Genomic DNA, 23,695 nt, shown 5'->3' on the forward strand with positions numbered 1-23,695 from the left:
CTATTGTGAAAAATAAATAGGCTAATATAATTGACAATTGGTTTGGGTTAGGTTTATTAGAAGGACAGTGTGCAGTAACATTAAAAAGATGGCTGCACCAGATTTAGCAAAATGCTAATTTCCATCTGTAGTCCTCATAAAATAAAATTACATAACAGTCAAAAACTACATACAAACAACATACAAATTCATCTTACTGATGAGACTTATTTAGAGGCTGTACATTTTCAAGTAAAGGAGTTTTTTTTTGTATGAGTGCATCTGTTGCTGCCACCTTAGGGGGTGTTTATCATGGTGTTGGGTGGAGACTTAAAAAAGGAGGAGGTTAAGAGAGCGAGAGAGCAAGAGAGAGAGGAAGCCTTGAATGAGGGATGAGTGGAGCGAAGTGCAAACACAGCAGCTTGCAAGTGCATCTTTAATAAGAACTGCTCTAAATTGACCAAAGGGGGGTCAAAAAATGAGGCTCGTGTTTGGCAAATGTATTGTTTGTTTTGCGTATTTGTGCAAGCTGCTCCTCGCCTCCTCTTGACGCAACAGGTTAGCGCTCAAAGTGCACAACCGACTGATGTTCGGAGGCTAGAAAGAAGCATGCTGTCAAAGCCGTGGCCCTTCGGCACCGCGCAGGAGGTCCACTCATGGGATGTAGTGCATGCAGAGTCAGGTTCAACTCGGCCAAGGCGCTGTCCTTCCTCACCATGCTCCTGATCTTCACCTACTTCTTCTACTGCCTCACGGGAATCTGCCACTCGGCTCCGAGGACTTTTTACGTGGACGATGACCGTCGCAGCCTGCCGGAGCGGCTCGGACCTCCGGCGGGGAACAACAGAAGCGTTTCCCCGGTTGACGCGCAGGCTGTGCAGCCCCGCAGCCTCCTGCAGGACAGCGGCGGCAAAAACAACATGCCCGTGTCCAACACTTTCGGCAGCAAGCGGTTCCCGCAGGCTATCATCATCGGCGTGAAGAAGGGAGGGACCCGCGCCTTGCTGGAGTTCCTCCGGATCCACCCGGACGTCAGAGCCGTGGGAGCCGAACCTCACTTCTTTGACAGGTTCTACGACAAGGGACTCGAGTGGTACAGGTATGATACTGTGACACCCACGTTGCACTTTTTTTTTTTTTTTACAACTATCACCGCGGTCAAAACATTAGGTACACCTGGTCACAATTAATCTAATGTCTCTAATGCCCCGTTTTGATTGATATGCATATTGATTAGTGGGTTTACATGTGAACATCTGTGCATACACAAACTTTTAAATGTTCTCAGGACAAACTATAAGAAATAATTGACGGCAGAACTGATATCGATGCCTTCAAATTTGCTGCCTTTTATTTCGCCAGGATTTTTAAAGCTCAGGAACGTGCACAAGTTTCTTAAATTTGTACTCTAATAAGGCTTTTTGAAAGCACTATATAAATAAAGATGACTTGTCACTTGACTAGCATGATGGAGTGCATTAGTTCAAGCACAGATTTATTTTTGACACTCACCTTTCTGCTACCATAATCAGCATAAAAAGCATCTTAATAAATTGACTTCCAGTCAAAACTGAGCATTATTATCTCTGTAAAAGCACTTTTTTTATTATTATTTTTTTATGGGATACATGCATTGTTTCTCATTAGATTGTGTGGCACGGTGGTCTATTGGTTGTGCCCTGTAATCGGAGCGACCAATCCAGGGTTATCTCACATCTCCCGTCCAGCCCACCCATGAAACTAATGAGGACAAGTGCTATGGAAAAGTCATGGTTAGATTGTGTGCATACCTATTTAGGTGGCCCAAGTGTACTGTCTAAAACAGTTCATTCATTAGTGGTTCAGATCTGCTGAATCTGACATTAAATAACAGCAGAATGAATGACTGAATCCCATATATTTGGGTCTTAATATGCAGAAAATTGCAAACAATATGGATTCAATTATAATATCATCTAAAATCTTCTTTGTTACGATTAAGAAATGTACAAATGGATAAAAAACTAAGGACATGAAGTTTTCATCCTCACAGCAAACCGTTGTGTGCCATCTCAGGATATGATGACACGGACATTTCCTGTCAATATTAAGTCGCGCATCATCATCATCATCATCCGCCAATATTCTCCTCCCAAAGATGGTAATTCCCCCCAGGGAGCACTTCATCATTTTTGACACCGTCATCTATAGTTGTCATCCAAACACCATTTGTACACATCAGGACATCCTGTCGGACACACTGAAGACACAAATGCAATTAACACCAGACTTTGACTGATGAGCATCAGTTCTGGACAACTTTGTGGAAACACTTTTTGTGGAAGGCCTTTCATGTTTCTTTACCAGTTTGGCCATGGCGCTCAAAGGTATGCTAGGATGACTTTCATATAGAAGAGCTTACCTACGTTGAGCAGTTAGTGAATCATTCCAAAATCTGATTTGAAGCACAGGCAGACAGATTCTGAGCTCCGCAGACATGTGCGGTGGATGTCATCAATTTCATTGATAAAAATGACAAGGACACTCCCTCTGAATCCTCATAGAAATCAATTAATTGAACAAATTATTGTTACAATTATTTTAATAGCACCACACCCCTAACACCCCACCCCCTTCCACTGGATTGCGTGGCACAATTATTTGCAGGATGGCGGGTGCAAGGCAGTCTCCAATTAATTTCCCACGTCATATTTGCGGCCAACAACATCATCTGCAACTAAGTGGAGCTCTTGCATTTTACCTGTCTAAACGCACAATGACAATGTGACAATCTCGTGCAGTGAGTCAATTTCTGCTTCCGCAATGCCAAGGACTGTGCACTTCGGCCTCCTTAATTTGAATGGAAATGAGGGGAGCCGCTTCGATTGGCCGGTAATTGGCTGCGTTCCATCCAACAACGGCACACAACAGAGCAAAACACTGTATTCTATCTGCTCTGGTCAAAAAAAGAAAAAAAAAAGAAAACTCCACTCATCTGTACAGTTAGACTGCACTTTGCACAAGACACGCCCTGGGCATAAAAATGGGATGATTTCCAGCTCACTTGTAATGAGGGTAGTGCTGTAGAAAATGGAAGGGTAGCTGTTTAATGTAATGACAAGTTGTTGCAGTAGAGGCTGCTCTTACTTCTGCAAAACCCTCCGTAGAGATTCAGCAGCGGTGGAGGTGGTGATTAGCTCCAGATGTACCAGCTTCTGGAGAAGGTCTCAATCCAGCTCCTAAGTGTGAGAAATACTGTTAGGGACCTGCGAGAAACACAATAATGACCTTTGATAGCGTGGAGAAAAGTGCATACTAAGCGCTTTAAGATAAGACGAGGTGTCGAAGAAATGAGGTGCAATTTCTTTTCTTTTCTTTATTCCAACCCATCAGCAGTTTCACATGGAAACACTGTTGATAATTTTAGCATGCTGCTCATCTTAAACATCACATCATTTTGCTTACCACACTTTTTTTTTTTTTAAACACATTCACAACCTGTTTATCCCCCATTTCTTTCTGATTGTCACACAATTATGTTAGAAGGACGTCAATCAATTTTCGCTTGGGCACCTGAGGTGGGTGGACTTGTCGACAGCCAATCGCTGTATAGGCGCACGTCTGGGCAATTTAAAGTCTTTAGATTCAAACCTGGAACCTCAGAACTGTGAGGCCACAAATGCACTTGTTAACTCTTTTACTACCACAGGTTATCAAAAAAAACAACTTTGATATGACAAAGGCTTTGATCATTCACAAAAAGAGATACAATGCTTCCATCTGCTGGCCATAGTTAGTGTTTTTGATTCCACAACCCCTTGACCGGGCAGCGCTGCACTTAGACGCTGCACTGAGAAAAAAATAAAATAAAATAAAAAACGTAGTTGACGTCATTCAACGTTTATGGCGGCATACGTCGTGATTTTACTGATCGTTATTAAACGTTTTTGGCAGTCAAAGAGTTAATATATAAACACTTGCGGGTGACCTGCTGTTTCCATCCTGTGTTGTAATTAGCACACTGCTGCTGTAAATCTCTTTTTTGCTTGGGCCTTGTGAACTCACACAATTAGTCCTGATGTCTTAACAACACAGGGCACACATCACCAGTTGCTTATTAGACAACGTAACGTGCACTTTTCAGGCTTGCCAAGTGTTGTGATTTGAGTTTGAAGGTGGTGGAGAGTTGGGAGATTAACGCCACAAAAAGAGACGCCGGCAACGTGATACCCAGTGAGGTCACTGAAAGAAGACTCGCTTGTCACTGAATCTCAAAAATCGGGTTGGGGTGGGACACGACTGTTTGCTGTCATCTGCAGCGATCCGAGGAGAAGTTGCCGGAAGTCATGAACCGTAGCTCTTTTGTGCGTGCGTGTGTGTGTGTAGTGAGACAGGGATTGAACTCATTCAGGCGGAACAAGTTAGCCGTTTCAGTGTCACATCTGGAAGCACACGCGCGCACACACCTGATTTATTCCAGCGCGGTGTATTTGACAGGCCCTGAAAAAACATCACTGAAACTTTTGACCTTTCGTCTTGTTGAAGCTCTCCGCGTCATCTGATCATCATGTGTTGAGAAAATGGCACACTGGCCAGCCACAGTATTAGGTACGCCTGCACAGCCTAATGACACTTGTAATACAACATTTGTAGAAAATTAATCATAATCGTTACAGTTGCACTCCCCTCCCTTCTCATGCACTGGACCTATCCATCTTCTTGCTGCACATTTGTAGATTTCATTCAAGAACATGAGAAACGCGTCTAAGCTTTCATTTACCGTATTTGGCTCCATGAGTGGGTCAAAATATTAGAGACAGCTCGCATTGCAGACTGCAACCACAATAAATAATAAACATTGATTTATACTCAAATGACCCTCAGTGTAGACCACAGACCTCCGCCAAGGCCGAACAATCCTTTCATCCATGTTTTTTTTCATTCGGACGTCTGTCTTGGTTTATCTTTGTACATAAGTGGATGTGATTGAATTAAAGTAGATGGATGAGAGAGGCATGTTGTCAACAGGCTGTCAACGTACTGGAAACATTTGACAGACACAACGGAAAATATTGTTCAGTTGCCTTTCTTTTATATTGGCTTTCATGTGACTTTGTGAAATGAACCTGAACTTTCCATGGCACAAAGGCTCTGATTGCCTCTTGATTTCATGCCATCATTTGGTAAAAACTCACTCATTCATTTTTTTTTATGGGTAAATGAGATTTTATGATGATGATCATAATGTAAACATGAATAACAACTTTTGGTGTACAGTCTTCTAAAAATGCAGCAGTATGAGGTGTGGACTAAACGCACTCCGTAGAAAAATAAACATTATAAGCGTGAGTCCTCGTTTAAGCAAAAGATGCACAATTATAAATAATATTTCACTTCCTCATTGATGTTTTTGAAAGCTCGTCAATTGTGCGACCTCCAGTCTAGACACCAGAGGTCACATTTTGATGGCAGTGCTATTAAAAACACAGCGGAAGTCCTGTAAGGGCAAGCGGCAATGTCAGCCCTGACGAAAATGACAAATGTCTCCAGAGCAATTTATTCAAATCTGCATAGGGATTGATTCTACTCTCAGGAATAATGCATGTTACTTCAATGTAGAGTTTTCTTTATTATTATTATTATTATTATTATTATTATTATTTTTTTTTTTTATGTATTTTTTTTTATTTTATTTTATTTTTTATTATTTGCCTCATTATTGTAGATACATCTAGCATGTCTGTATGTTTTATCGGGGCCCCTGTTGGCCAAGGAGTGCAAATCAGATGGTGATCCATTGACTTAAAACATGAAATCATGATGTAAAATCAGTTTAATTGTTTACATATTTAAATATGTTGTAATTTTATTTTTTAAGACAGTAGTGGATTGCTATTTTGCGTATTAAATACACGCTACAAAAAAATTTAGAGGTTTCCTTTTTTTCGTGGGGGGCGACAGTGTATTAATGATATTTACATTGATTTCAATGGGGAAATTAAGATACAAGTGTTTTGAGTTTTGAGCTTGGTCATGGATGGAAAAAATTGAATAAGTCAAGGCACGATTACATTATTCAATCAAGAGTCCTGTAATATTTCTTGTATCATTTAAATGTTTTGTTTGCCTTAAATTTAGTTAATTCAAATTCTTATACTGTATTTGTTGATTGATTTTTGCTCTGAATTAAAATCGATTAAAAATAAATACAATACATTAAAATAAAAAGTTTAGTAAAATAAACAATTTGACATATATCTATACATTTAACAATTTTTTTTAATCTATTCATAAATTATTAAAGCAATTAACTAATTAATTAGCACGCCCACATCCCTTGTGAGAATAAGTGAGGCAGATAATGGATGGATAAACTATTATACATATTTTATATACACATTAAAACTTATTTCCGAATGCCCTGGCCCATCTGTCCATTTTAAAAATCAAATGTTTGCCCACTCATTTTAACACACACAAAAATAATTGTACAGTAGTTTGATTATAATAAGCAAAGTGCGCATCTCGAATTCAAGGTGCATTATGGGTAGCGGCGTGGTGCATTGTGGGTAGGCGAAACTACCAAACGGTCATTGAAAATGAATTGGACTTCGCTTATTACTACAATATGTTGTGATTTATTCTTGAGCACAAGACACTTTATATCTAGGCATTCACAAGAATTCGTTTGTCATTCAAAATAATATTTTTGCATCCATCACCTGCCATTTGAATTCTTAGCCAGGTATTTTCACATCAGTGTTTAGTTCTGACAATTAAAATGGCAAAATTAAAGCTTTTTTTTTTTTTTGGCAGCACAAATGTGGATCTGTTCTGAAGCCAGTGTGATATGTTGGACACCTCACCGAATGCCAGCCGCGCGACCACTACTGAACACAACTGATTGGTGTAACAGACATGTCGTGTTTTTTAACAACGGCAACGTTTTGGCTTGAGTCGGAGCTTTATGTGATGTTTAAAAAGCCGATTTAAAAATGATTCACCATATGGAGGATATTAAACCGAGAGTTGCAGTTCTTGTTCTTGTGAAAAGTTGAGCTGTGTGACCCTTGTTTGGAATCGTTAGCTAGTCAGGCAAAGAAACAGGATGGAAGCAATGAATTACTGGAATGTCGAGCAGTGAAGCATGGGACAAAGAAGACGTGTTGCATTTTGGCACTGATCACATTTATACTGCTGAATCTTTCATCTCAAGTGGGAATGGCCAAGTTCTTTTTTTTTTTTTAATTCATAATAGATACTTTATTGATCCAAAAAATAACGTTTCAGGCTCAGCTCATCTCCTTTGAAGAGCAATGTAAACTCTACAGTACTTTTAACACAATGTAAATTGAAAGTGGTCCCCAAAAACCCATTCTGCGTCTCAGTCGTATTTTTGGGAAAGGGCCCATAACTTGTGTGAAAGATAATTTACTTACTAACAAATATATACAGTATATTTAAATGTAGGGGTGTGCCAAAAAATCGATACATAAAAGAATCGAGATTCTCATTTATTAATCGAATCGAATCGATATTAATATCCAAAAATCGATTTTATTTAAATTAGAAATGAAGAAGAAGGGGAAAAGGAAGTTGTAGCCCACATGTTGTTTTTGTGGAAAAAAAGGCACATACAATACAAAATTAAATAAATGTTTAAAAAAAAAAGAAAAGAAAAAAAAGACACTTTAATGTCTGTATTTGTCATTTTGTCTTGCAAAGCAGACTGGAGTAGATCATGACAATGTTGTGCAGATCTGTAAAATGAAGCAGAAATCATTTGTCAATCAAATAATTTTGAATCGAAAATTGTTTGAATCGAGAATCGAAAAATGATTCTGAATCGAATCGTAGACGCAAAAATCGTAATTGAATCGAATCGCGAGAAAGTCAAAGATTCCCAGCCCTATTTAAATGACAGATGTCAGAGGAAAAATTGTTGTGGAATGCTATTTGTCTGTGGGAGATGCACTATATTTGCTCCATTTCATGACATTTTGCGATGATACTACTTACCGTTACATTTACAGTATGTCTGCCTTCAATTAATATGACAGAAGGGGAGCAGATGAAGAGTGTTGACAATTCATTCAGGTAAAAGGATTTAAAAATAGCATACAACTTTTAATATTAGAAAATATTGAAAATAATGTTATTAAACTGTTTCATATAAACAACCATGAACAATAATTAACAATGACTTAACTCACATCCACAGCCTTTGCCATATCCTGCTAAAGCCCTTAATAAGCAGGCATATAAAATATTATTACATCCTTACGGAAGTATGTTCATTTACCTCCTGCTGAGACAAGCTCCTTTACCTCTATTACTGCATTGTTATTCCACAGGGAGTTAAAAAAAAAAATGTGTTGGCAGTATGTTTAGAATCTGTAGGTGGCCTCTAGTTCTCACGTGGCACTCACCCACCACTTCCCCATGCAGTCTGACTATGGAGGAGGGTGTCAACGTAAATTGCACCTGGATGTCATGAGTAGCTCTTGAGGCAAAATTGTTTTGAGCATTATTGTCAGTTGAAGCCCATTTGCGTCACTCAATGAACAGCGTACTCAAGATTTGAATAGATTACATGCGCTGCAGCCATGAATTCACTTTCACCATTGCTCGTTGCCCTTCCTATTTTCCACCCTATCGTGAGGAATCGATGTCTGGCAAAAGCAGTGTCACGCCGCCACCTGCGTGACAGGCCATGCTTTTATTTTCATAGTCATGTTTCCTGTTTTATTTTGAAGTTCTGATTCCCTTCTCACCCCAGGTCACTTGCCCTTCCTGCAGTTCACTAATTACCGGTCCCCGCCCATGATCATCTCCACCTGCCACCAATCAACCAAGACAATAAAAGCCACCTGCACTTTCCCCTCAGGGCCGAAGTGTCACACACCGTCAGTGCATGGAAGCGTCCCACAGTCCTTATGTCCTTGTTCATGTTGCCTAGCGTTTTTGCCTTGTTTTTGTGCCTTTTCCTCCCTTTTGGAGCGCCTTTAGTTACCCCTTTTGCCTTGTGCCCTTTTTCCTCCCTAGCGGAGCGCTTTTCGTTGTCCCCAGTACCCTTTGCCTGTTTTTTCCTCCCTAGTGGAGCGTTTTTTGTTCTCCACTTTTTTCCCTCCCTGTTCTCCTCTCAGTTTGAGAGGAGACCCCTGTTGGCCGGGAATAAACCTGCTGCCTGGGTGGCCTACCTTTATCCTGCGTCTGAGTCCTACCTCTCCACGTCGTGTCAGTACACTTCGGCCAGCATGGACCCAGCAGGAAAGGTCGAGGCTGCGCTGCAGAGCCTTGAGCTCCGGCTTGCCAACCAGGAAAAGGTTCAGCAAGCCGTGGTTTCGGAGCTGAAGGAGCTGTCAAGCCAGGTCCAAGGACTGGTGAGCCAATCGCGGCGTCGAGCTCCAGCCTCCACCGGACAGCTACCCCTCCCCGAACTCTCTGTCCCGACCACGTCATTCACCGGGGTAGGATTGAGACTGGCCTCCCCAGAACGATACTCCGGTGAACCTGGACAATGTCAGACCTTTCTCACGGAGTGTGACATCCATTTTGAACACTCACCACAGGCATTTTCCACAGCTCGGTCCCGGGTAGCCTTCATGGTGTCCCACCTGACTGGACGAGCCAAGACCTGGGCAACCGCGGAATGGGCCAGGGGCTCCCCGGTCTGCCAAAATGTACAGGATTTTCAAGCCGCCTTGCGCCAGGTCTTTGATCCCGACAACAATGACCGAGAGAAGGCACGAGCATTGAGCCGGCTCCAACAAGGCAAAGAACCCGTCAGCGATTACGCAATCCGCTTTCGCACCTTGGCCACAAACAGTGGCTGGAATTCCACAGCATTACAGGACCACTTTCTGAAAGGACTCTCACCCGCCATACAAGAACTCCTGATTCCCGTGGACCTTCCAACCAACTTGGATGCTCTGATCTCCCTAGCGATTCGTGCTGATCATCGCCGACGAGAGTTGACCAAGTCCAGCGGGCACCATAGAAGGGTGGAACCAACCCCCTTTTCACCGCCAATGGAAACAGAAATGCCACAGCTCATCATGCCTCCCCGACCAGGGCCAAGGGAAGTGCCTAACGTCGAGGAGGAACCCATGCAGCTTGGTCGGGCCCAGTTAACCACCGAGGAGCGACAGCGTCGCCGCCAAGAAGGCCGCTGCTTCTACTGTGGTGAACTTGGTCATCTGGTAGGAACTTGCACCGTGAAAAGAGGTTCACCGGTGAGTTTCTCGTCACCCCGACCTGCTAAGACACAAAGAATCACGCAAGCCCAGATACGCCACCATGCTATGACCATTGACATGCCAGCACTCATCGACTCCGGTTCCGACGAGAGCCTCATGGACTAGGGCCTCGTTAAGCAAGTACGAGCCACCACCGAACCCCTTCCCCGGACCATCCAGGCCAGAGCCCTGAATGGCAAGGAACTCTTCAGCATCACCCACATCACCGAACCCCTGGAAGTACGAATTGGACAACACATCGAAAGTCTCCGTTTCCATGTAATCCAAGCTTCGTCACCCACTTTGGTTCTGGGACACCCTTGGCTACGTCAACACAACCCCCGAATTGACTGGAACTCCGGGAATATACTGGATTGGGGAAAAGATTGTAGGGATCACGTTTTGGACCAATCAGCGACCAGTGCATCCTCAGCCGCAGTCAACCTGGTCACCTTTGAGTCTCTCGCTCCTGAACCTCGCCAGTCACCGCCTCAAGCCCCCGAGTCTCGCCGGGCGCATCTCCAAGACCCTGAGCCACACCAAGTCTCTGCATCATGTCACGCCAAGTCTCTGCATCAGGTCACGCCAAGTCTCTGCATCACGCCGACCAAGCCAAAGCCGTCCACGCCGAAGCCGTCCACGCCGAAGCCGTCCACGCCGAAGCCGTCCACGCCGAAGCCGTCCACGCCGAAGCCGTCCACGCCAAAGCCGTCCACGCCAAAGCCGTCCACGCCAAAGCCGTCCACGCCAAAGCCGTCCACGCCAAAGCCGTCCACGCCAAAGCCGTCCACGCCAAAGCCTGTCACGCCAATTCTGCCACGTTTCGCCAAGTCTGCCAAGCCTGTCACGCCAATTCTGCCACGTTTTGCCAAGTCTGCCAAGCCTGTCACGCCAATTCTGCCACGTTTTGCCAAGTCTGCCAAGCCTGTCACGCCAATTCTGCCACGTTTCGCCAAGTCTGCCAAGCCTGTCACGCCAATTCTGCCACGTTTCGCCAAGTCTGCCAAGCCTGTCACGCCAATTCTGCCACGTTTCGCCAAGTCTGCCAAGCCTGTCACGCCAATTCTGCCACGTTTCGCCAAGTCTGCCAAGCCTGTCACGCCAATTCTGCCACGTTTCGCCAAGTCTGCCAAGCCTGTCACGCCAATTCTGCCACGTTTCGCCAAGTCTGCCAAGCCTGTCACGCCAATTCTGCCACGTTTCGCCAAGTCTGCCAAGCCTGTCACGCCAATTCTGCCACGTTTGCCAAGCCTGCCACGCCTCGTCAAGTCTGCCAAGCTTGCCACGCCACGTCTGCTACGCCTCGCCAAGTCACGTCAAGTCCGCCCGCGGACTCTTCTATCGGGAACATCCTGAACGGCCCCTTGTCTGGCTTCATGGTCGCCCTCCTGGACTGCCCTTTTGTCTGGGACGGAGGGGTGGGCCGTGTTCCCACCTCCGTGCCCCCTTCCGCCCGCCCTTGTTTTTGGACTCTTTGGGTCGGATGGCCGTCAGGAGCCGGCCATTGAGGGGGGGGTACTGTCACGCCGCCACCTGCGTGACAGGCCATGCTTTTATTTTCATAGTCATGTTTCCTGTTTTATTTTGAAGTTCTGATTCCCTTCTCACCCCAGGTCACTTGCCCTTCCTGCAGTTCACTAATTACCGGTCCCCGCCCATGATCATCTCCACCTGCCACCAATCAACCAAGACAATAAAAGCCACCTGCACTTTCCCCTCCGTTGCCGAAGTGTCACCGTCAGTGCATGGAAGCGTCCCACAGTCCTTATGTCCTTGTTCATGTTGCCTAGCGTTTTTGCCTTGTTTTTGTGCCTTTTCCTCCCTTTTGGAGCGCCTTTAGTTACCCCTTTTGCCTTGTGCCCTTTTTCCTCCCTAGCGGAGCGCTTTTCGTTGTCCCCAGTACCCTTTGCCTGTTTTTTCCTCCCTAGTGGAGCGTTTTTTGTTCTCCACTTTTTTCCCTCCCTGTTCTCCTCTCAGTTTGAGAGGAGACCCCTGTTGGCCGGGAATAAACCTGCTGCCTGGGTGGCCTACCTTTATCCTGCGTCTGAGTCCTACCTCTCCACGTCGTGTCAAGCAGAAGGCTTTCTATAAATCCAAACTGTCCATTTGTCTGACATAAAATCGTCAATGTGTTTTTCTTTTAAGAAAATGAAATGATAATTGCATTTTGAGAATATTTTTCAGCTCAACTTCCTGCACAGAATGCCTTTTGTTCTGGCGGACTTGGGGGAGGCCGTAATGTTTTTTGGGCAGGAAGTCTCTTAGCCACATCCACGTTTGCGGGGTCTGCACTTAATCTGGAGATCCAGACTGTCTCGGAGTATCAGTAGTTTAATCAGCGTCGTATCACTGGAGGGTGGAAAAGCACTACATCCTCTCCACAGCAGGGAGTTCCAGACTAATGTGGCAAGTCGGCAGTGCTTTCCGTCGCTGATTTACTGGCTCTGCACATTTTCACTGTATGTACATTAGTACATGTTGGTACCACTTTACAATGAGGGGCTTCATCAAATAGTTATACATTAATTATTACACCGTGTGAGGATGTCATAAACAGGGAGCGACACCTCCTGTTTGCCAAATAGTGAGCCCTCATTTAGCTTTACTTGAGTGATTTGTTAGTCATAAATGACCTTTACACTAGGGCTTCCTCATGTCCTTTTTGCATGATAAGACTTTATTGATCCCTCACTGGGGAAATGTGGAACTGTATGTTATGGTAGCACAACAGAAGTGCAAAAAAGAAACTAGAACAACTGTAATAATTGATTAAAATCAGAAACATACAGTAAAGGGGCCACGGACAGTTGAAGTTACATGTATGTTATGGCACAAAATACAGCAAGTCCCTACGACGCTGTGTAATGGGAACAGAACAAAAGACTCAAGGGTGGAAGTTGCTTGAACTTGCCAAATAGTGATTCAACACTTTACTGTAAGTGTGGCTTTTAATGATATATGAGTTTTTTTTATTTTTACTAACTTAATTACTGCTTTTCCACAAATAGTGTTGTTGGCTGCATGTTTATTTACTCAACTGTCAAACTCATGATCTGATTCTAATTGTTCGTCCTTTTAGTCTTGTTCTTGGTTCCTATCAGCAATGCGGTGCCGTTTGAGCAGGGGTGTCAAACTCATATTAGCTCAGGGGTCACATGGAGGAAAATATACTCGCAAGTGGGCCAAATCGGTAAAATCATTGTATAAAACCTTTAAAACATTTACACGCAGATTTTCGCCAACCCTGAATTGCGGGGTGTAACTGTAAAAATATTGTCCCCAAAAAAACAACACGAATACAAATGGACGCGGCAACACTTTGCCCATATGAGTGCCAGGCGTGTTATCGCTCCCTATTTTGCATAAACCTGAATGCATTGTGTGCCGGGTGCCGCTAATGAAGTTATGGCATTAATCCTGTAATGACTCGACAGAGTCGCTGAAGAACAGATCCCAAAAACGCAGGCTCAGAGGAGGAAAACAATCTCGATTTATTCGTTTGGATAAACCGATGGAACAAAGCTTGCTCGCAGGCAAGTCAACGAGATTTACAAAAGTGCTCTTGCGCACATGCAAAGAACACGGAGGAAACACAAAACACTTGCAAAAGGCAAGGACGGAATAGAAAACACACAACACTTGCAAACGGCAAGGAACGCGAACGGAACAAAAGACACTTGCAACAGCAAGGAGGAATAACATAACCAAAACACTTGCAAACGGCAAGGAGAACTAACGTAACGAAAAAACACTTGCAAAAGGCAAGGACTAGAAAAAACTCAAAACACTTGCAACCGGCAAGGACTACTCGGAATGTACACGGAATCAATCAACGCGGAAATACACACGTGAATACAACTTAACTAAGTGATAGACCGATATGGTTTTTTCAAGGCCGATACCGATACAGATTATTTGTAGTCAAGTCGGCCGATAACCGATATTTCAAGCCGATATTCATTTGCAGTAAAATGGGGGGGAATTCTTTCAAACTATATATAATTTCTCACTGAGTAACAAATTCATGTAAATGTAGCTCATTTGGGGTTTTTGTTAGGGTTCGTAAAAACGTTTCAAAAAGATTTTCGCGGTGAAAAATTGTGTGAATATGTTCCAAACGTGTATTCGACAAATAAAAACTGACTGCGAACATCTTACAAATCCTGATGAAAACCCCAAATTCGCTACGTTCGCAAGTATTCCCTGCTCAGTGAGCTTTATCGGCCTTCAGATTCAAAAAATGGCCGATGCCGATATTTGTCAAAATGCCAAATATCGGCGCCGATAATCGGCCCGGCCGATTATCGGTCTATCCCTACAGTAAGGACGACAGCAGATTCAAAAACTTTACCAAACTGGAGAACGCGGAGAACACTTGGCCACAATGGTGAGCAAATAAAAATCCGACAGCGTGCAGTGCTGCTCGGAGTCCTTTTAAAGTCTTGATTGCAAACGCGCTGCAGGTGCGGAGCTGGGGAACGCCCCCCTCGTTGCAGGCACTGAAAACAAGAGCACAACAGGGCTGAGAACCGAACCATGACAAATCCTCGTTATAAGTGTAGTTGAATGTGTGTCTTATTCAGCACATTGGTGTTTGATTTATGTTTTTATTTTTTAAACAAACTGTAACTTTAAATTGTGTTTAAAATAACCACATTCAGAGCAATTCCATGCTCATCTGAGGATTGCTTGTGAAATTACAAATTTATATGCTTTGATTGTGGCCAGCTGATTAATTGGTGTGACATTACTCTCTCTCTCTCCCTCTTTTTTTATTTTTTTATTTTTTATTTTTTTTACATTACAAAATCATCTCGCGGACCGGATTAAACCCCATTGCGGCCTTATGTCTGAGTTAGAGGCAATATAGCTGTGTGAGACCAAGTTATGACCATGTTATTTATTTTTATTTTATTTTAAGTGGACCTCTTATTGATGCATTTTAAGTGGACAACCTATTGAAGCATCGCCTCAACAAGAAAGACTTTTTTTTTTCCCAATGATGTACGTTAGTTGCAGTACCAGATACTGATAAAATAAATAAAAAAATAAAAGATAAAAATGTTGAAACAAAAAAAAATAAAAAAATCCTTGTAAAATTAACAACTACATTACCACAACAAGTATTTCAACATTTTGATCATGTAAATTCACGTTGGGCTCACTATTTTGCACACCCCTGATATAAACAGCACCCTCAGTGAAAAGGTGGTACCAAGACATCGATTTATTTGTAAGACAACATGCCCAAGAAATGAATCACACAATTAATCACGTTTTCCTTCCGACACCACACACAGGAGCAAATTTATGTGGACAAAATGTCTTTTATTGATTGTGCAATAATAACGAGACACATTGAGACGAGGCCGACAGCATTCATTAGTCATGAGGACAACGGATGAACAACTTATGGTCAATTACCCAAGTGACACTTCAGTGAAGGACAAATCTCACCGAAAGGAGGAATGGTCCTCATCTGCATCTTTACACACACACATGCGCACACGCCTGCACACACACACTGGGAACAATCTGTCATATCGAGACAGACATATTGATTAGACAAAGATAAAGTGGGGACAGACAGGCGGCAATGGGACATTTGCAGCTCCTGTACTTGGATAATAATCAATTAATGGTCTTTTATCACAGAGACCACTGGAGTAGTTTGGGATTCAGCTTACTTAAAGTCAACTTTAGATCAATGTGTGACTACTTGGGGCTACGCAAAAGAATGATTTTTTTTTCCTTCTTTAATCATTCATCCTGTCTCCATGAGTATATGCCACTTGAAATAATGAGCGTGTTTAATCTACTAGTTTTACTTCTACTGTGGTGCCTTGAGACACACGAGCGAACCAATTTGCGAGTTTTGCGAGATGCAAGCCGAGGCTCAGACGATTTTGGTGCTTTGACGTAGGCCAAAGTGTCACACACCAGAAAAAACCGTAATGAATTCATCATGATGCTCAAACTAACATGTATCATAATGTTTACATGTGTGAATTACGGTCCTTCCTGAAACAGTGTGGCCTCCTCCCTAATGGACGCCACAACTCCATTAATCACTCATTGAATCATCCACTTAAAACAAATAAATCCTTATGCGTGGTAACTGTAATTAGTGTTTTTCGTCTCAGTGGTGTCTGCATTTTTTGGTTCTTATTCAATATTATTATTACAAAATAAAGTCTCCTCCTTACCCCTAACAGTTTTTTCCTTGGATGGTGACTGCAATTATGGTTCCAATTACCCCCGTACATGTGCTACAGTGATGATTGTGTGCATCTGTTTCAATGTTCCGGGGAGCTACAGAACATCCCTTCATTTTGGTTCAGTCCAGTCTGCCTATATTTGTCTCCTTTCTATGGGGTTTCAACTCTAATATTCCTTCTGGTTTATTTTAAACTTCATTTTGACTTTTTTTTTTTTTTTTTTAATCTAGATGCTCAAGTAAATATAAATATTCTACACAACCCTTTTCAAATGTCATTTTGGGTAAAATAAATAAATAAATAAATAAATAAATAAATAAATAAATACGTGTGATTGGCTGGCACCAGTTCAGGGTGTACCCCACCTACTGCCCGAAGCCAGCTGAGATACGCTCACCCTTGTGAGGAGTAAGCGGTCACAAAATGGATGGATGGATGGATGGATGGATAAATTGAGTTGGACATGTTATAGGTCACATTAATGGTAGATAAAGATATAAGATAAATCATCTTATATCTTGGTTTCATGGGGTTTTTTTATATTACAAAAAAACTGACGTTTGCATACTTGTGCAAAATCATTATCTCACCATTCTCTATTTATTTTTTTTTATTTCCCTGTAAGAACAAAAATAAGATAAATAAATAAATAAATAAATAAATGGTTTGAGTTGTACATTTTATAGGTCACATTAATTGTAGACAAAGTTATTAGATGATTTATCTTGGTTTCAAGTTTTTTTTCCATTACAAAAAAAATGGCATTTGAGCAGCGCTGTGGACAATTTCTATATGCGTTGTAATTATATTAAAAACTAATTTAATATGAGTTATTCTGAAATGTGTTTGTACAAATTAAGCTCCAGGCACCCTTGATCAACACCTTACCTCTAATTGATACCTTATTCTTTCTGCAGATGAGTACAGGAATTATCTTCCATGCTCCCATCTGTTACAGAGTCCCTCAAGGCTCTGTCCTTAATCCCATGTCATTTCAAATAATTGTTTACATACAGTATTTGGTCTGGGTCCTACAGAGCGATATAGTTGCATGCAAATGATACCTCTGTGAATAAGAATTATTCTTCCAGGGATTATGTAATTAACCAGAAAAACATTGAAATTGTAAATACACTTCCCTTGAACCTCCATCCATCATCACTACTTGTGAACCGCATCTTGCTATGGACACTTCAAGCCAAATGCCGATTATAAAACAATTATGGCATGCTCTTTTTCTACAGCAGCTTCTTCTTTATTCATTTATTTTAACGCAAGCCACATGAAAGCTCAAATTTTCCAGCAGCACTCCAGAGGACGTGTTGAGAAAACGAAGCGCAGCGCATTCATTCAAAAACAATTTGCGTCTGAGATCCACGGCGTCTCAGCCTCACACGGTCTGTCTGTCAAGCGCAGACACATCAATGAATCCGCGATTATCGGGGGGAAAACCACATTATACGTCATAAACCGGCAGCCAACAATTCCGCAGGCCCGGCTAAAATCAAACGCGTCTGTGCGAGTGCCTCGGCGTCCGGGATGTGACACACAATGTCTGTGAAGAAGCAACTTTGATGATTTTAAACATGAACTCACTGACTAGTACGTTATTGTTGATAACCTCCCAGAAGCAGCCAACGCATGCGTCTTTCATCATTGCACCCCATGTGTTAAAAAGGCCGAGCTGAGCTCAGCAGTTGGCCATGCCGGTGGGGCTTTCTGTTCACTTTTGGGCTAGTGGGAGTTTGGGGGTTGATGAAAAGTCCCTCCTTTTTTGCTCCTGCAGGGAGAACAGAGGAGAGGCTGGGAATCTGTAGGAAATTGCTGTTAAGTGCTTCATGAGTCTTTGCGGTTTTGAGTCATCAGGGGCTACGGGGGGAGCGGAGGGTCCTGGTGTGCCTTGGTAGTGAGAACCATGAGATCAGGAGTCCATGCCGCTTTAATCAGAGCAAATTTTGGGGTGCTTCCATGTGCAGCGACGTGTTTAGGTTATCGCTTGATGTTCCCCTTTTTTGAAGTGGTGTTGCTCTAATGAAGCGTGTGTGTTCCACCCGCCCAGGCAAAGTTAGCCGCAAGCTAGAGTAGACACCAAAGACAAACTTTAAAAAACAGGAGGGGGTTTAAAAAAAAGTCCAATCACAAGAATAAATTAATAAACTTAGACTTAACCACCAAGAATGAGAATTTTCAAGCTGTGGTTCTTGACTGACGAGTGGCATGTTTTGACTGCACAACATGACAATACAGTACTGCTTGTTGTTGGTTCCTGTTATTATCATCACCATGACTACCAATCTCCCATTTTCCACCTTAAACATTTTCATAGCAGCGCTATAGGCAGCGTCTGAGACATTTGCTAAACATATACGTTTCCATGGGCGTAGACGGCAATCAACATAATGTCTGTCATTTTGGTTTGAGACTGTGATAAAAAAAAAATTTCAAGTGTGACTGCGACTAGAATGGCCACTTTATTTCGATGCTTGTTTATGTCGCCTCCTAGCGGACTTGGGGGCACTATTTTCAGTTGTTCCTTATATAAATGGAGCCCGTTGGCGCAGTTTTGATTTAGCCCTATAAACTCCGCCCAGCAACAAGTGGTAAATTTTTCTATTGGCCTATGGAGAAGTTATGAATGAGTGGTATGAAATCTGCCTAGCAACAAAGTGGGCATTTTCCCATTGACCCACAGTATCAGCTGTTATGATTGGGCCTAATGAACTTTTTTATTTATTTATTTATTTTACTGCTATTTATTGTTCATGCATGTGTGATTCTCAACTGGTGGGTCGGGATCCAAAAGTGGGTCACGGATTCACTATGGGTGCTTGGCAGATACTTTATGGAGTAAAAAATTATAGGTGGTCCTTGGTTTATGACGGTACGGGCATATGACTTGATGCTTTTCATTTAATTGTTTTATATTCATGTTTTTTCATACAAATTCTGTATTTACTGTGTATATTATGACTTTACGGCTATATGATTAAAATATGATATACATATGTTCAGAAGGATTTTTTTGTTTGTTTGTTTGTTTGTTTGTTTGTTCTCAACTTATATAAACGTGGGTTGTGAATTATGACAAGAAAATGTGGGTCCCAGGCCAGGGTGACAACAGTTGACAACCACTCTTCTAAATCGCTATTTCAGTTATGAAGTTATATCATGAATCCTAAGTTGTCTTTTTGGGATCTTAATGGTACACTGACTTTCATGAGGCTAGATCAGTTCCAGTTTCTGGTGACCACTTTCGAATGTTATTTGGCTCAAAAGTTACAACAATCGAAACTGACCAAAATTTTCAGGAACATTCATCTTTTCAGTTTTGATCAGTGAAGTAGGCTATGTACTTTGGAATGTAAAGACTATAGCAAATCTCATGAGACTGCAGCATTTTTGGGGGGATTTTTTTGTGTGCATTTTGCAGCACGTATTCCTTAATAAGGAGTACTGTCAACAAAGAAAGTTAACAGAAGAAAACTGGTAGAAGAGAAAAAGAAGAATCTCCAACAGAATTTACATTTTTCAATAAGCGGACTCACATTCAAATCAGTAAGACTCAAATTCAAATCGTGATTGACTAGCGACCAATCGAGAGTCTAGTCTTCTTGCTCAGTCAGCCAGGATAGGCTCCATCCGCCCAACCCTACAGCACCCCCCCCCTCCCGCAACCCCAAATGGGATGAGTGGTATAGAAAATTGATGCATGGATGATTTGTTGTGTCTATGTACTATTCATAACATTTCCATTGGAAGAGTCATTGTGATTTAAAAAAGGCACATCACACACTTCGAGAAAGTAGAGTACCGTACTTTTTCTTTTGGTATGAAGCCTGTGGTTGGTGCATGTGGTTGGTGTTGCACCACATTTCTTAGATGGGACTATTAAGCATGGGTTCAAGTGGCTTTGTTGGGGAGACACTTTCTCTGTCTCTCAGGACTATTTTTTATTTATTTATTATTTTTTTAATTAGAGTAGGTTCAATACACGATGTAGACAAAACAATCTGAATTTGGGAGTGGTTGTTCGATGAGAGAGACTCCACAACATCTTTGAATTGTCAACCACTCAAAAAGGGGAGATCTTTATTTATCAATCTTGATAACAGTGGGAAAAGTGTGGGTGTGGAATCCCCTGAATTGCCCATGATATTCCCCCTTTATAAAAGTGGCTGTACCCTAACATTTTCAAGTTTTGGATCACTTGAAAAGTGAAAATTGATGAAGGATGTAGAAGTGAGAGAGTCTTGATAACATTGGGAAAACTTTTCGGGTACAATGTCCCTAACAATGTTGGGATTGTACAATAACATTGTCAAGATGACCCACCCCTGGACATAGACCATCTTCCATAACACTCTCAAAGTACTCATAAGTACTCTAAAAAAATATGAATTAATAAAAACATCTGTAACACTGATTGTTTTGTTTTAGGAACTTGATGCCTCGGACTCTGGATGGTCAGATCACCATGGAGAAGACCCCCAGCTACTTTGTCACAAAGGAGGCTCCGAGCCGCATCTGCACTTTGAACTGCCAAACCAAGCTTATCGTGGTGGTCCGGGATCCAGTGACCCGAGCTGTGTCTGACTACACGCAGACTCTTTCCAAGAACCCGGGCCTTCCCTCATTCCAGAGTCTGGCCCTGAGGAACGCCTCGACAGGGCTGATTGACACGTCATGGAGCGCCGTTCGCATCGGCCTGTACGCCAAACATCTGGAGAACTGGCTTCAGCACTTCCCCCTGTCACAATTTCTTTTTGTTTGCGGCGAGCGGTTAGTGTCCGATCCCGCTGGGGAGATGGGCCGGGTTCAGGACTTCCTGGGCCTGAAGAGGGTTGTTTCCGAGAAACACTTCTACTTCAATCAGACCAAAGGTTTTCCCTGCTTGAAGAAACCCGAGGGGAGCAGCAGGCCTCGCTGTTTGGGGAAGTCAAAGGGAAGACCGCATCCTCAGATTCCCACCGGCGTCCTGCAGAAACTCAGAGACTTCTACAGACCTTACAACCGACGCTTCTATCACATGAGTGGGCAAGACTTTGGATGGGACTAACAGGGGAAGATAGCCCGTCAAAAAAAGCCTGACTCTGACTTTGTCTCAGGAACCGGCTGTGAGGATGCAGCATCCTCTGAGTGAAACGTTCAGAACTGCCCCATCTAACGGTGTCCAGGACATGAGATGAAAAAGGTTCCCCATTTCCCTCAAGTCCCAAGCAGCCACATGATAGTCTAATAGGGAGTGTCAAGTTTTACAATATGGCCACTCATAATGGCATACCATTATGAAAGTGCATCGTGGTCTAGCTTCAACACAGTAGCAGTGCTAGCAATGCTAAGCTAGCATTAGCATTGATGTTAGCCACATCTGTTATGTTGGTAGCAGCTGCAAGACTTATTTCTAAGATCATGCTACGATAACCCTAAATGTCATCAGTTTGAAGTTTTACTGCTTGAAATTTGCAATCAATAAAAACTAAAAAAAAAAAAAAGTGGTAAACTTAATGCGGATCAGAAATGTTGCTAAAACTGTTTTTTGTTTGTTGTCCCTTTGCGCTTCTTCTGTTTATTAGTCATATGCCCAGTTGTTGGCAACCAAGTGATGGGATTTTCTTTCTTTTTCTGTTTTATACCAGAGGTGGATCTTCTAACGGTTTCAGCAAGGCCCCTAAATTAGAGGTACAAGATGGCACGACAGAAGGCTTACTTTTTCACAGGTCATTTTAAATGAATTTAATTTAATTTAATTATTTTTTATGCGCTACTGTCAGGTTTGTTACAGTTTTTACAAATATGGGGAAAGGTTTTTTGAAAACTGCAAACTCCCCCTTTAACTTATAGTGGGACAGAAGTAATTTATTTATAATATTAGTTTTGTTTTTGTTTTTTGTTTTTACCATTGATTTATAATTACCGGAAAGGCCAAAACAACAAGCAAAACATGTATCACTTGGAAGGTGAAATCAAATATAGTCTAACATAAAACAAAATGAAAATACAATTGACTTCAGCTTCCTTAGTAACAGACAATCACCCCGACTTGATATTGCAAGCACTTGGTTTAGAAAAAAATTAAGTCATGTGGCTGGTTGGAAGGAGAGAGCGACATGGGTTCCCTTTCATCACTCTTGTCATCACAAATCAGCTTTTAAAGGGAAGCACTTTCTTGTGCCACCAATCAGCGGAGCCAATATCCGTCCAACAGTCAACCCAAAACAAGAGCAAACACCTACATGGACCTTAGAGCAGATAAAAAAAATAAAAAAAAGTGAGACAGTTTATGGCCAGCCATCAACCATCGTGACATGCGACTGCTTTGCTGTCGTGTAAAAACTGCCAACGCTACGTCGCTAGCTTACGTTATCGAACATTTGCTTGTTTGTTGGCATCATACAGAAGAAGAGTTGAACCAAAGGGAAAACATTGCCTTTAAATATATTTTTGACTTGCTTTAGTTTTTTTTGACTAAATAAATAAGCTGATATTTATAGTTTGTGTTGAATTGCAGACAAATGAAAGATTTTTATGTATTTATTACACACCAAGACGTGAAAAAAATGCCTTACTCTAATGATGAACCACTATCTCATTTTTTGTATGCAGTATTCATATAAGTGGATTGTTCTCATTTTCATGATATTTACTGTTTCAGAAGGAAATATGTTTTATGTTACAGGGTGCCAACTGTGTTTCATTCTAAACTCATTATTCAATTCTCTGTGTTGTAAAGTAAAGTTCTATCTTACAAGACTGCCAGCGTCCCTGGTTCATTTCAGTCAAGTTGGCTCGGCCTCACAGAAAAGTTGCACGAGAACGTTTCAAGCAGTATTTGAATTAAAACCACTCGTCCTGCATTGCAATCTCTTGGCCTGAGTGACTTGTGCACTTTGTGTCTTGGTGACACTTCCATACAGTCAAGCCACATGTACGATCTTAGGCCTTTAATTACGAAGATGGGGCTCCAAGTTAGCAACAGAATTTCATGCATGGCACACTACTATCCTGTATAAGAAAAAGAACAAAATATATGGTGGGGCAACCAAAAAAGTTGTAAACAGAAAAGGAGTGTATTAAGCCTTTTGTGGGGCCCAAGACAGCATCAATTAAAAATTGTGAATTTGAGAAAACTCACCCTTTTGCTTTTTGAGTCAGTCATAATCAAAACTTTCAATCAATTGTCAATTGTCTGAAGGACTTTGTGAATTTTTTTTGCCGCTAAGTGACAGTAGGCGTGAACGTGAGTGTGAATGTTGGTCTGATGTGATGCATGCTCAATGTGTG

At 42.1% G+C, this 23,695-nt stretch overlaps 1 protein-coding gene across 1 annotated transcript; it reads left to right on the plus strand.

The window, feature by feature from the left end:
* Positions 1-370: 370 nt before the first annotated feature.
* On the plus strand, positions 371-23,127 carry LOC144026192 (heparan sulfate glucosamine 3-O-sulfotransferase 6-like). Its single transcript, XM_077532788.1, has 2 exons — positions 371-1,078; positions 20,852-23,127. Exons 1-2 carry the CDS (start codon positions 636-638, stop codon positions 21,468-21,470), a joined length of 1,062 nt encoding a protein of 353 aa, XP_077388914.1. The 5' UTR covers positions 371-635; the 3' UTR covers positions 21,471-23,127.
* The last annotated feature ends 568 nt before the right edge of the window (positions 23,128-23,695 follow it).

This window comes from Festucalex cinctus, chromosome 1 (genome assembly GCF_051991245.1).
Source record: "Festucalex cinctus isolate MCC-2025b chromosome 1, RoL_Fcin_1.0, whole genome shotgun sequence".
Taxonomy (NCBI): domain Eukaryota; kingdom Metazoa; phylum Chordata; class Actinopteri; order Syngnathiformes; family Syngnathidae; genus Festucalex; species Festucalex cinctus.

Excerpts from the sequence above, each read along its gene's own strand:
- LOC144026192 (XM_077532788.1), top strand. The coding sequence starts at position 636 with ATGGGATGTAGTGCATGCAGAGTCAGGTTCAACTCGGCCAAGGCGCTG. Across the intron at positions 1,079-20,851 it reads AAGGGACTCGAGTGGTACAG|GAACTTGATGCCTCGGACTC; the intron begins GTATGATACTGT and ends GTTTTGTTTTAG.